The sequence below is a fragment of the Carlito syrichta genome, unplaced genomic scaffold (assembly GCF_000164805.1).
Source record: "Carlito syrichta isolate Samal-C Ts95f unplaced genomic scaffold, Tarsius_syrichta-2.0.1 Scaffold304400, whole genome shotgun sequence".
In the NCBI taxonomy this organism is placed as follows: Eukaryota; Metazoa; Chordata; class Mammalia; order Primates; family Tarsiidae; genus Carlito; species Carlito syrichta.
The window spans coordinates 794230-808720 of record NW_007248496.1 but is presented as its reverse complement, the minus strand read 5'-3'; the positions used below and the strand labels follow the sequence as shown (position 1 = coordinate 808720).

General features: G+C 46.7%; 1 protein-coding gene across 2 annotated transcripts; it reads left to right on the top strand.

The window, feature by feature from the left end:
* The first annotated feature begins 3383 nt into the window (after positions 1–3383).
* On the top strand, positions 3384–14035 carry RAB33A (RAB33A, member RAS oncogene family). 2 transcript variants are annotated; one of them, XM_008059855.1, is made up of 2 exons: positions 3384–3999; positions 13448–14035. In XM_008059855.1, the coding sequence occupies exons 1-2, from the start codon at positions 3742–3744 to the stop codon at positions 13901–13903; spliced, it is 714 nt and encodes a 237-aa protein (XP_008058046.1). In that variant the 5' UTR covers positions 3384–3741; the 3' UTR covers positions 13904–14035. The 2 variants fall into 2 exon arrangements, with proteins under 2 accessions (XP_008058046.1, XP_021568958.1); XM_021713283.1 differs by having other exon boundaries at positions 3689–4011.
* Positions 14036–14491: the final 456 nt, after the last annotated feature.

The following is a 14491-nucleotide window of genomic DNA, read 5'->3' as shown; positions in this document are numbered from 1 at the left end:
CTCGCCAAGTTGCCCAGGCGGGTCTCGAACCCGCGGGCTCAGGCAATCCACTCACCTCAGCCTCCCAAAGCACGGGATTACAGGCTGAGCCACCGAGCCCGGCTATCATTTTAATGATTAAGCATGTTGACCTTGCATCTAGGTTGAATCCTGGCTCTGCCACTTAAGCAGGTCACTTGAGTGTGCCTCGTTTTCCTCATACCAATCTCACATGGTTTTAGAAAGACTAAATGAATTAATATTTTAAAGTGTCTTAGAGGAAGCATCATGCTGTTTGTTAAATTAAAATGCTTGGAGTTATAAAAACAAACAAAAGCCAGCACATTTTCAGTGGACAGTGACAGAGTATATACTAAGAAGTAGCAATAAGGACAGGTAAGTATGGTGGGGCCAAATTTGAACTGACAAAATAGTTTGGCTTTAATCTTGTAGGTGATGAGATTAAATTGGGGGGGGTGAGATGGGGATAGGGAATGAAGTTGCAAAGGTATTATTTTAGGAAGTAACACAGGAAGTAGTTTTTATTGGGTGAAAATGATTTCTTACCCATTAAGCAAAGAAGATAAGTGTTCACAAATGCAGCAATGGATGACATTTTATTTAGAACTGCTTTGGGGAATAAATATTGAAAATCTCAATTCCAGAGTAAGGTAAAATTTATATTATTTAATATTTTAAAAATCCTACAGACAATGTTTATTGATATTTCTAAAAACCAATAATAAACATAGATTGATTAAATGCAAAGTGAATTATATCTGTTGATAAAAAAGACTTTGGAAAACGCTGTCAAATTAATGATAATCAAGTGTCTATGAAAACAACTGCATGTATTCAAAAGACAGTCATTTAATAATGCACAATTAACACAAAAGGCATTGAACAGTACATTCAGTTTTTTTTGCAGTAGATGAAAAGTGGTACTTTTCCTGTCTTTTTAATTAAAAATTACATATATTTTTTATAAAAGCAATATATACTTATTGAACTAACTCCAAAAATATAAGTGGAAGTTCTCCCAAATCTCACCCACAGAGGTAACACACACTTGTTATTAGGGCAAGGAGCCCCTTTTGAGATTTCACATTTCCAAAAGTCAAAGTTTCTTCTTTACGAAGGTAGACTCATTGACAAGTGTTTGTGAGAAACATACGTCTAAATGATCTTATGCGGGTATAGTGTCTATATCTCTCAGAAAGTTAGCTTTAATTCTAGCTGTGAGTTGGCAAAGCCTCTTTCTACTATAAATTTAATGGTTACTTCCCATTTTTTTATGGCCATTCTTCTGTACATAAAGATCATCAGGGCATTAACCTCAAATATGGAGGAAAATGATTCAGCAAACTGTTATCTAGACATCAGACAAAAACCGAAATACTGTGCAGTGATGGTTGACACAGTACAATGATAATTGGCATTCATAATGATGATCTTGGATTAGCTAACTAAGATTAAATCTTTATCTGGATGGTTTTAATGTTGAATAGTATAATCTAAAGTGTTGGAAATGGGTAACCCACATATATAATAAAGGGGTTAGGGGTTAGGGGCTGGATGTGGTGGCTCATGCTTGCCTATAATCCCAGCACTTGGTGGGGGGGGGTAGCTTGAGTCCAGGAGTTGGAGACCAGCCTGGACAACATAGCAAGAGGCCGTTTCCACACACACACACAAATTTAGATTAAAAAGATTCTCTATAAATACGTGGGCGCCAAAAATATGTATACACATTTTAGGAGATGTTATCTATATTACTTTTCAAAGTTGAATTACAGTAGCAGTGTGTAGTATGACATTTGCTCTAAAGATGGTGTTACTCTTGTTATTGGTATATATTGCATATTACAATTTTAATACAGTTTTTTTCCTTTTTTAAAATGTGTACATTTTGTGACACCCTCTGTATATCTGCTAACTCAGCTAATAAGCTTATTAACTAGAAGACCCTGTTTTGAGTAACTTGAACGTGGTTGAGTAGTTACATTCCACTTTTCTCTCATATATCAGATGCACTGAATTGTTTTTTCTCTTAGTGGGCAGGACTTCAGTCATGTTTATCTTTTCCTGCAGCTCAGCCTCACATACAAATAAGATGGCAACTCAGTGTGCTGCTTGAATCCCTCACCTTGATGGCATTAACAATAACTCATGTGTCAGTGCTATTGGCATATGCCAATGTTACCTTGGCCTGTGAAATATGTGGAGGGAGAGGCAGAGCCTTAAACACAAACAAAAGAATGTACTTTATTGTATGTAAATTGTACCCTAAGTAAAAATGATTCAAAACAAATTCTGAACCCGCAAATCACTTTCGGGAGAGGGAATACTGGTCTTGACCAAGATGTGTGATGATAAGTAAGCTTTCGGTAGCTGCCCCCTAACACCGTAAGGAAGTTGTGTTCATTTATCATCTTCCAAGCATAATCTAGGCTTCTGGCAAATTAGACCCAACCACTTTGTTCTACATTCAGTTGCAGGGGGGTGAACCCTCCTGGGGATTCCCAGGTCCCTTTGAAACCCCACCATTTTGGAAGAACTTACAGTTATATGGAGGACTCAGTAGTGCAAGGCACTGTGCAGTCTATGCCATGTCCCAAGATCCCTCCACTCGGGCTTCTAATGGTTAGCACCAGAAACAAAGTCCCCCTTTGCTGGCACTGCCACCACTAGCTTCCCCCCTTCTCCTACCCTCTGCATGGCCCTCTCCCGCGGCGGGCCTTCCCTATTGGCCAGCCAAACACAACCGACTGCGGCAGCCAATGGGAACCGCTCTCCTGAACATTCAGAGGATGGGTGCTCGTGGTGTGATGAGGGGAGGTTGGCGCCTGGCACGCGCCCCCTACATCTGGCAAATCTGTGACAGAAACAGTAACACCCACTACACACACATTCTCGCGCCCCCTGGCTTCCTCCTCTCAGCTGCGCGCACCCCCCCCCCCCAACCCACTGCGTGTCTTGGCAGCACCCTCCCCAGCTGCTTGGGGCCCGCGAGTGCACCTGCTTCCTCAAGACAGAGCATCCCTTTATCCCATGCTGGGGTGGAGGGACCAAGGAGGCGCGGCTCAGCTGCCCGCTGCTACCGAGGTGAAAGAGGTGTCTCTGCCTCCCACCGTACCCCCGCTGAGTTGTGTTGCTCCGAGGCCGAAGTAATCTAGTGATGCCTTAGGGTGCAGCTCTCTTTGTCCTCCCCGGCTGTGATCCCTCTCCACTGTCCCCGTGCGCTCCGAGCAAGTGTGTGTGTGTGTGGGGGGGGGCGAAATCTATAACTTAAATGGAGGCAAGGAGAAATAAGGCTATTCCGGGGTGGTGCGTGCCGCTCTCTCCACCCACTCCTTTCCTCCTTAGGTTTCCTCCCTCCGTTGTGTCCCTGGAGTCCAGGTAGGGGAAAGTCTAGGCTAAGGCGCGGCGGCGGCTGGAGGATCACAGTCACGCCCCGAGCGTCGGTCCGAGTGCGCACACAGGCAGAAGAAGGCTCGCGGCTTGCCCAGTCTCCTCCATCTCGCCTCCTCTCCTTGGCTTTTGTGTCGGTGCCTCGGAGCTGCAGGGAGGGTGCGCTGAAGGGGGGGGTGCTGGGGTGAGAGGCACCCCCTTCACGCGCGCGCACACTTTGCCGGTGCGCGCACACGCGGGCGGACACACACAGACACGCACAAAGCTCGCTCGCCTCCAGCGCACTAACGTGGCTGTTTTCTTTGTGTGGAGCCCTTGAAGGGGTTGGGGCCCCGGTCCGGTCCGGGGGAGATGGCGCAGCCCATCCTGGGCCATGGGAGCCTGCAGCCTGCCTCGGCGGCTGGCCTGGCATCTCTGGAGCTCGACTCATCGCTGGACCAGTACGTGCAGATTCGCATCTTCAAGATCATCGTGATTGGGGACTCCAACGTGGGCAAGACCTGCCTGACCTTCCGCTTCTGCGGGGGTACGTTCCCAGATAAGACTGAAGCCACCATTGGCGTGGACTTCAGGGAGAAGACCGTGGAAATCGAGGGCGAGAAGATCAAGGTGATCCAGACGGTCAGGTTCGGGAAGGGAGGAACCTGGGAGGGAGCCTCGCCCGAGGCATGGCTCTAGTGGGTGGAATCGTCCAGCGCGTGGCTGTGTTGCCATCGACTGAGCCCAAGACCCTCGGCACCTCCTCACCCCCTTTCGCCCCGCTTGGCGGCCCTATCCCCACCTCACCCAATTTCGGGGGGCTTGCAGGAATGGTTACATTCCTACTTTTTGCCCCTGCCTGACAGCTCCTGCCAGGAAAAGCATGTTTCATTTCATCCTTGACCCCTAGCTGGAGCAGCGGCACCTGTGGGCAGAGGGAGGCATGAGGCGTTTCTCTGTCCTAGTCTGCGGGATGGATCCCAAAGCACTTCACACATCTTCAGGTCTCGTCTACCGCTTGGGTACCAGTAGGCTGCAAAAACCCACTCTGGCTAAGTTCGGAGGCATTAGAAGGAAGGAAAGGATGGAAACCCATAGAACGAAAGTTACTTTATTTTAAATTGCAGTTTTTAGTTAATATTGGAGCTGAGTTGGGATGGGGGTGGAGTGGGGTGGTTCTGGCACAAAGCCATGAGCCCTTTTAAAGAAATTGAAGCAGGGCCACCTGCCGGCCCTTCATAATAGACAAAACTTGTTCCTTTGGAACAAGCCCCCTCAAGTGGTGTCTTCTTTACTCGTCTGGGGTACCTAATGAGTGAACTGCCTATTACTCAGTCTGTTAGTATTATTGTCTTAGGAGATCAGGGCAGGGCAACTTAAACGCAGGGCAACTTAACTGAAGACCAAGGAAAATGGCTTGCTCCTATCCCCACCCCCATTAGTTTATGAAATGGGCTAAGTACAGATGTTCTTGTCTGGCCATTTGTGCTCACTTTTAGTTCAGAAAAGGATAGGACAGGAATATGTCAATGTGTAGGGGATGGTGGGAGGGAGGATATGGCAAGGGTAACTTAATGTGTTAAGGCAGTGGAGGCAGGATTATGGGGAGGGAAGCACCTAAAGCACTGGGGACACTGAAGACCCACTCCTCTAGACTCACATCTGGCTTTTTCTTGAGCCTGTGGCTGGACCCTAGACAGAGTCAGGGTGAAGGTAACCCTCCTCTTGCTGGTCAAACAGCCAGTGTGACCACAGTGCTCCTCTTCAGAGTGATGTGGAGAGAAGGGCTGAGTAACTGGAAAGACTGATGAAACACTCTAAACTGTGCAAGGCACTTGATTCCTTGATTATTAAAATGACCGTGTTTTAAAATGGCTTCAGAAACTGGGCTAAGGCACTGGATATCAGAAAGATGGACAGCTCAGTGCTGATAAGGGAGAGCCCCAAGGTCAGGAAAATAGAGCATTATTTTGAAATTGGGAATTTTTTGCTGTTTGCATTTTTTTTTAAAGAGGTGAGGTCTCACTATGTTGCCTACGCTGATCTTGAACTCCTGGGCTCAAGCAATCCTCCCACCTGGGCCTTCCAAAGTGCTGGCGTGCGCTACTGTGCCCAGCCAGCCCCTTGCATCTTGGAGGGGCAATTGCTACATTTCCTTTTAAAGTCAAGTAGGAACCTGTCTCCTATCCTTCCTAGGGCTCTTACATAGACATTTGCTTGGTTAAGACTTCCTCTAGTGTGTCTAGCTTCTTTAATGTAAGGCTGTACAATTCTGAAATTTCTAAAACATGCCTTTTTTAATCCAAAGTAGAAATATATTTGTGGATGGGTTCTTAAACCCATAGTTTAATGCTACCATTTGTTTAAAATCAAGTGTTCTGGTGAGTCAATGAGTTCCCTGGATTTAAAATGGGGGAAATATGTCCATCTGGCCTTTAGATGGAGGAAAAAGGAAGTATTTGGGAGTTTAGAGAATGAGGGAGGAGGAAACCAGAAAGTGAGGAATAAGAGGTGAAAATGAGTGGAAGAGTCCCCACCAATGGCCTTGGGAGAATTTTAAAAACATTCCTTCTCTTCTGTTACCCCTGTACTTAGCCAACTGGATTTTACAGTCCCTGCCAAAGATTCCAGACTTTTTCCCAGAGGGCAGAGCCTATGACAGTGTGACTCACTAGAAACAGAGCTCAGCACAACACCATGTGCAGATAAGTGCTTAATACAGGCTTTTTTGGGAAGACGATATTTTCAAGAGGACAAAGCCTTGTGACACCGCTCATGGAGGAGCTCTCTGAGGGCAGATTCAGAAAGAACTCAGAGTATGGGCATGGGGAGAGGGGTGACCCTACCTCTTGTAAAGCTGCTGCAATCTCAGGGCCAAAGCCAGCAGACGAGAGACCAGCATGTCCGTGGGAAGATGGCAGAGCCTGGCAGCTAGCACATGATCCAGATAGGAGACGATTTGGCCCCACACTCTGCCTGGCCTGAAGTTTCTTAAGGAACAAGTGCCAAAGCCACACTAGGAGGTGACTGCCAAGGGCTTCCCCCTTTGGGAGAGAGAGAAAAGTCCAGTGTGACAGGCCGAGGTAGCCCTAGACCACAGCCAACAATAGAGGCAGTTGGGATATAAAATACCAACCCTCATAAGAGAGTGATAGAGTGGTCTCAGTCAGCTCTTCTCAGCCCGAGTAGGGTGTGACCTCTTCTGGGCTGCCTCCCTGTGTCCCAGGGGGCACATACATCAACTTCTGCTGGGGGATGACTGATTTGGTGTAGTTGAGGCCACACTCTTAATTATCAGGGCCATCCCTAGGGGACAAGAGCCAATTTGGTTACTCCAATCACTATGTCCCCACCCCCAACCCATCACAACATTAACAATCCAGTGTTTCCTGGTTAATATGAACATCAAGAAAAGCCTCCAATGAGTAGATAATAATAATAAAAACTTCTAATTATTGGATAAACAAAGAGCCTAGGCTAGGTACTTTACATATATTATCTTATTTTGATCCTCACAGCAGCCCTATGAAAACAGTACTACTGTTATTCCCATTTTACCAATAAGGAGACTGAGGTCAAGAGAGATGAAATAACTTGCCCCATGGTGCCTAGATCTGAACTTCAGTCTTTGACTCGAGCCCAAGCACTTTGCCATCTCACTATCCTGTCTTTCCTGTGACAGGGCCACCATTCCAACTCACATTGAGAGCACATGCTCCAGACCACGGCACTACACTCTAGGGGACAATATCCAGCCCCCTAGATTGGGGGAGTGTATACAGGGGCAGATAGAATGCCAGGCAGTCTGTCTTGCCATCTCTTCTAGGCTAGGGACCCAGAGTTATAGCCCGAGGATCCAGGAGCCTTTAAGATGTCTTCTTCAGGACACACTGAACCCACCTGGGGTTTACTTTTTGCACCTTGACTATCTTACCTTGGGTGAGAGAATCTGCGAATGTTTTGAGATAGAAGAAACCTTAGAGATTCTCCAACCCAACATCCCCCATTACAGACAGGAAACTGAGGCTCAGAGAGGGAAAGTGACTTGCTCAAGATCACACAGGGCCAGGTCTAGGACTCAGATCTCCTAATTCCCTTTCCAATGCTCTTGCCACGCATCTCACTGCCGGGCTTGGCAGAGAACATAAACCCCCCAGGCCAGCTCCATGGTCTATCTAGCTCACAAGGTTTCCTGTGACAGGGACATGAAGGGACATCATAAAAGAAAGCTGACAGTCTATCCTGACATCAGCTTAAGAAGGGCGGAGGCATTCCCCATCCCCCAGAGAAAGGGTGGAGACTTCCCTTAATGACCAGTATGTGTCTGTCACCTACAGATTTAGCTAAATCTGTTGAGTCTGTCTCTTTCTAAAGGCACTAGAAAATGCCGAAGAGCAGGGTGTGGGGGGTAGGTAGTAGAAGGCAGCTCAGAAACTAATTTTCGATCCATTCTTTGTAAATTCTCATGGAAGCTGTCTTCCTGTCTAGGCTGGTTCCTCCCACAGACTAGGCACTACCTCTGCCCCAGCCCTTGGGACCAGACAAACTGTAGGTCTGCCGTAGCAGTGGTCAGGTGTGGTCCAGAACTGTGGATTTCTCTTCCTCTGCTGATCTCTGGGAAGAAACACTTTCCGTGTTACATTACCGAGTGGACAGAGGCTGAGCTAAGTGTTCCTCAGAAGCCGCCTGCAGTCAGAATGACATCATGTCTTCCTTAGGGCTTCTGAGCTCCATCTTCTGCCAGTTAGCTTAATGGTTAATTATCTGTCGGTGTGTGTTTCTGTGTCTCCCTTGCTGCCTCTCTTTCTGTGCAGAAGTTTCTCTTTGTCTCTGTCCTCCTTTGCCATTCTCTGTGTCAGCTTTGTGTGGATATTTCAGATGCAGATGGGACAGTCCAGCTAGTTGAAAACAGGTTTCTTTTAAACTGTTCCCATGATCCACACGGGCATGCCCCAAAGGTTACAGATGTATGTGTCTCTCTTTTTGCACACCTACCCTCCCCCACAGACCTCCAACAAAAGGGCATTCATGTCTCATCTATAGAAAGATGCCAGATACGTTCCCTAGGGAAAAGAAATACCCCTGACAGCTAAGAGCACGTGTGAGGGGTGGGGGCTTGCTGAAGCTTGCTCAGGGAGGGATTGCCCCAGGAAAGTGGTTCAAAAGGCTAGATTTCTCTCTGGCAGCTCCTCACACTGTACCCCTTCACCCTCCTCCAACACCCCATCAATTTGGGCCTGCCCCCAGCCACCTGTGGCAGGTTGCATTTCTCGCTCCTTCCCCTTCCCACTGAACGGCCCTTGCTTTGGCTGTGTCTCACCTTCAAAATCCCGAGCTTTCTGTGCTTTCCAGGATGAGAACCAAGGGATCTGAGAAACCATACTAACAGCAGAGGGCTGGACGGCTTTCTGAGACGATAGCAACACTAATGTTTCCAGAACACTTGACATGTTGTAAAAGCCCTTTCTCATGTGTTATTTCATTGGTTTATCCTGACAACCATGGGAGGACCAGGTTCCTGTTATAGAGATGTGAGGCTCAGCTCAGGAAGGTTAAAGGGCTTGCCTAGTCATTGACTCAGCTACTAAGCAGAGGAGCTAGGATACTGCCTTTCATCTTCCAGACTTAATGGTGGAGGTTTCAGACCAGGGAGGAGGGGAGAGTGTACATTAGGCACTGTGTGGCCTCAGGCGATCCTTTTACCTCAGGCTCTTGAGTAGCTGGGAGTATAGTTACGTGCCACCACCAGCTAATTTTTTGTAGAGATGAGAGCTCACTATGTTGCCCAGGCTGATCTCAAACTCCTGGACTCAAGCATTCCCCTCCCCCAGCCTCTCAAAGTGCTGGGATTACCAGTGTGAGCCACTGTGCCTGGCTCCCAAGTTGATTTGACTCCACTACACCCCACTGGACATCTGAAAGAAAAGAGGATCTGGGGAGCATGGCATATATGACTAAGTGGCAGTCGTCACTCCTGTCCACTGTATGGATGTGGTGTCCACAGGAAGGGAGGAAAGGGTGAGAGGAGAGCCATCTGTGAAAGGGGAAGGAGATGCTTTCATTGCCTGGAAGGAACAGGGGGTGGGGGTGGTTATGAGGATGCTGAGAACAGGAACACCAAACCTCAAAACAAAATGAGATCATCTCGTGTGTCCAGTGAGCCTGGCTACTGTGCCCTCCCTTTCTGATGGCTGTGAGGTTGCACCACCCATCCTTCTATTTTCTGCTGTGAGCAGCCTGCTTCCTGGCTTCCCTCTCGCCACAGACAGGGCTGCAAAAAACTCCGGGTGGGGTTTATAAAGAGCTGGAATGAGAGCAGCGCCTGCAGTTTAAATCCTGAGGCTCCAAAGGAAAGCTTGGAGGCTCCCAGTAGTGTTGGGAAGGCAGAGGAGATCTCCAGCAGAGAGGGCCCTCCCGGAGGTTCCGGCCACCCAGGTGGTGTACACAGTTAGGAAGCCAAAGAAAAGCCAAACGGCCAAGCTTACGTGGCCTCAAACACCTCACACACTCCCACCCGCGTTCCTGCTAGTGGCAGGTATTTTTAGAGTCCTGAGCTCATGGTGTTAAAGCATCTGCCACATGCCTGAGGGCTGGTGGGGATTCAGCCTTACTCAGTGGCAAGAGGCAAGAGTTAAGACTACTGAGGGGTGGGGGAGAGAAGGGGGGCCAGAAGTCACGTGGTAATGATATTCTGATATTCTCAGCTCCACCTGCTCTCTTCCCACTGACCTCCATTCCTCTTCCAGCCTGCTTCCCTTTCTTTCTGTTCAGAACCCACCAGAGAGGTGGAAGAAATACAAATCTTTTCCGTCTGTTTGAAGAAGCAAAGCAGGCTTTGAGAACTTGTGTTTTCTGTGTGCCCAAAGTTGGATGTTCTCTCTGAAATCGCCTTGAAAGATACCTAGGATGCCAGACTGCTGGGGTTTTGGTGGTTCGGGCCAGCACTGCCTTTTGGTAATGCTGCTGCTTCTGCTAATGGTGATGGTGATGAGTTGTCTGGTGCAGAGAAAGACTGCTTAGTTTTTGCTGGAGAGGTGCCAAGGGCACTGATGAGACAATTTGCAAACATAAATATATTCTGGCTGGGCGTAGTGGCTCATGCCTATAATCCCAACACTTTGGGAGGCCGAGGAGGGAGGATCAATTGAGGCAAGAAGTTCAAAACCAGCAACATATCAAGACCCCGTATCTACAAAAAAATTTTTTAATTATCCAGACATGGAAGTGTGTGTCTGTAGTCCTGGCTATTGGGAGGCTGAGGTGGGAGGATCACTTGAGCCCAGGAGTTTGAGGCTGCAGTGAGCTATGATTCTGCCACTGCACTCCAGCCTGGGAAGCAGAGCAAGAATCTGTCTCTTAAAAACAAAACAAAACAAACATAAATATATTCTAAATGTACAGACTCAAACTGCAGTAGGAATTCCTAAGAAAAGAGAATTAGCGAAGTTAGAGAAGGTTTCAGGAAGAAGGTGGTGGCATGAGCCGAACCTTGAAAAGTGGGTGAGATTTAGATAGGACGATGATGGGACAACCGACTCTATAGAAGAAGAAGGGCAAGCAGGACTGAAGGTACAGAGGAGAGAATGAACCAGGTGTCGTTGAGTTGCTTGATGTCAGGTTGGGAGGGGTCAAATTATGGTAGACAATTTTCCACTTGACACCACATGCAGTAAAAGGCTATTGTACTCTCCTGGATGGGAGGATGGCATGCGGAAACAAGCAGGGACGAGGAAGACTAGGCTGAAAGCAATATTCAGGAAGCACTGGAGTGGAAATGTTCAGAATCCAAATGTCTTTGCTATAGTCCAGGAGTTGAGGAGAGGCGAGTCTGGCCATGCCAAAGAGCTTGGAGGTCATTGTTGATAGACAAGACGAAGGGGAGCCTGGACAATGAAAACTGATGTTCAAAATAATGACTCTGGGGCCCTGTAAGATCTTCATTCAGCCAAGAGATTCAATTATATTTACTAGATTATACTTACTGACTGCTAACTTGAAATAAAGGCTATACTTCGTTTTAAGAGCCATCGTAGTCAATTAGTGGCCATAATCAAATTTTCTTTGATAACTGAGAATTGTATAGGGCCTTGGGACCGTCATTCTGAGCATGAATTTCCCTTGTCCAAGATGTTGGATGTATAAAGGGAAATAGATTGGACTGATGTGTGTCCACTCCAGAGAGTCCCCTAGGAGCTGTGGCTTTGCATATGTTACTGATATCAGCTTTTTTCTTTATAACTTGACCTTCATTCCAATAGCTGAGATACAGAAGAAAAATCCAGTGGGGTAAATTACCTTTCACATAGCAAAAAAGTGAACTTAAAAATCAATTGAGCTAGAAGATGCTATTTTAACATTGACTTTGTTTTCTTCAAACAACGAAAAATACCCCAAAGCAAAGTAATGCATGCTTGCAGTAGAAAATTTGGAAAAAATACAAAAGAAGAAAATAAATATCACCTATAGTCCCATTGCTTATAGATAACCATTAATGTTCTGATGTTTACATTTCTAGTCTTTGCTTTGCATGTCTATGTTTAATGTTTTTTAAAAATTAGAACTATAGCATATGAAAAATTTTATATTCTGCTTTTCTCACATACTTGTATTTTGCGAGCATTTCCTTCACCATTTAGTCTTTTTTTTTTTTTTTTTTAATTTTTTGAGTTGAGGTCTTACTGTCACCAGGCTGGAGTGCAGTGACATGTTCACGGCTCACCATAACCTTGACCTCCTAGGTGCAGGTGATCCTTCCACCTCAGCCTCCCAAGTAGCTGGAACTACAGGCATGGGCCGCTAATTTTTTTATTTTTGTAGATATGAGGTTGCTTCAGGTGGTCTCGAACTCCTGGACTCAAGCAATCCTCTCCCCTTGGCCTCCCAAAGTGCTTAGATTACAGGTATAAGTCACTATGTCCAGCCCCATTCGGTCTTTGAAAACATTATTATTATTACCATCATTATTATTTGAGTCAGAGTCTCATTCTGTCGCCCAGGCAGGAGTGCAGTGGCATACTCATGGCTACTGCAGCAGCCTTGACCTCCTGGGCTCAGGCAGTTCTTCCACCTCAGCCTCCTGAGTAGCTAGAACTACAGGCACACGCAACCATGCCCAGTTATATGTTTGATCTTTATTGTAGAGACAAGACCTCGCCATGTTGCACAGGCTAGTCTTGGACCCCTGGGCTCAGGCAGTCTTGTCGCCTTGGCCTCCCAAAGTGCTAGGATTACAGGCATGAGTCACCACACCTGGCTGAAAACTTTATTTTTAATGGCTACATAGTAGCCCGTTGTATAGATATGTACTTTAGCTATTCCTGTCCTGTAGGCTGTTTCCTGTTTTAAAGTCTAAATAATACTGCAATGAAGATCTCTGTACAGAATTTTGAGCACATCTCTATTTATTTTGTATAGATTTCTGGAAGCGAGATTGCAGGCTGTAAGAGTTGTAAACATTATTAAAGTTCTTATTAATATTGCCAAATTGCCCTCCAGAAAAGTTGATGAATTTACATCCCAGTTTTTCAACCAAAAAAACCTTAAAATTTTCCAACTCCACAGTTTCAGTGAACAATCTTTTTTTTTTTTTTTGAGTTGGTGTCTCACTCTGTCACCCAGGCTGGAGTGTAGTAGCACACTCATGACCACCACAGCCTCGATCTGCTGGGCACAGGCGATCCTTCCACTTCAGCCTTCCAAGTAGCTGGAACCACAGGCGTGCACCCTCATGCCCAACTAACTTTTCTTGATTTAGTGTAGAGGCGAGGTCTCGCCAAGTTGCCCAGGCTGTTCTCGAACCCGTAGGCTCAGGCAATCCTCTCACCTTGGCCTCCCAAAGTGCTGGGATTATAGGCGTGAGCCACCACACCCGGCCCTCAGTGAACAATCTTAAGAAAAACTTGGCAAACCCTGAAACTTCTCTTTATGCTTTGATAAGTTCACTCTGCTAATCTGTTAAAGAACCACTTCCTGTGTCAGGGCTTGGAACCTCATTTTCAGAATGCTACAGAACTGTATTTTCACCTACCTGTTTATGTTTCCTTCTCTGACTCCACATGTGGGTTTTTGTATCTTCCAGGTTCAGGTGTGGGACACAGCTGGTCAGGAACGCTTCCGCAAAAGCATGGTTGAGCATTACTACCGCAATGTGCATGCAGTGGTCTTCGTTTATGACGTCACCAAGATGACATCCTTCAACAACCTCAAAATGTGGATCCAAGAATGCAACGGGCATGCTGTGCCCCCACTAGTCCCCAAAGTGCTTGTGGGCAACAAGTGTGACTTGAGGGAACAGATCCAGGTGCCCTCCAACTTAGCCCTAAAATTTGCTGATGCCCACAACATGCTCCTGTTTGAGACATCAGCCAAGGACCCCAAAGAGAGCCAGAACGTGGAGTCAATTTTCATGTGCCTGGCTTGCCGATTGAAGGCCCAGAAATCCCTGCTGTATCGTGATGCTGAGAGGCAACAGGGGAAGGTGCAGAAACTGGAGTTTCCACAGGAAACTAACAGTAAAACTTCCTGTCCTTGTTGAAACCAAATGGTGTAAATACAAGATAGATTATCACTGGAGTTTTTTCTTTCCCTTTTTCCGTGCCTGCGCAATGCTGACACCTGCTTGTTTCCATACAAATTGATATCAAAATAAAATTTGTATAGATTATCACATTGATTTTTGTCTTGCTTTCCTACTAGAAGACATCTCTGATGGCCACGAGGCAGCTTGGTCAGGTGTGGTAACTCATGCCTGTAATCCCAGCACTTTGGGAGGCCAAGGTGGGAGAATTGCTTGAGCCCAGGAGTTTGAGACCATCCTGAGCAACATAACGAGACCTTGTCTATATAATTGAACAGCTCGCACTACTAGAGTGTTATACCCATGTCAAGGCACACTATCAGCTTTCTATGAACCCTCGCCATTTGAGTCATTTCTTCAGGATTCATTCATTCTCTCACTCAGTGTTGTCAGTGGGCAGAAGCACCCAATGGGGATGGGACACAGGCCAGATGTGTTTTCTAGAGAGTCAACATGGGCAGAAGGATGGAGAAGTCTTGGAAGGGGATGTGAACTCTTCAGTATTTCCCGGGCTCCCTAGTGTGGGCCTTGGATGTTGAGAGAAGC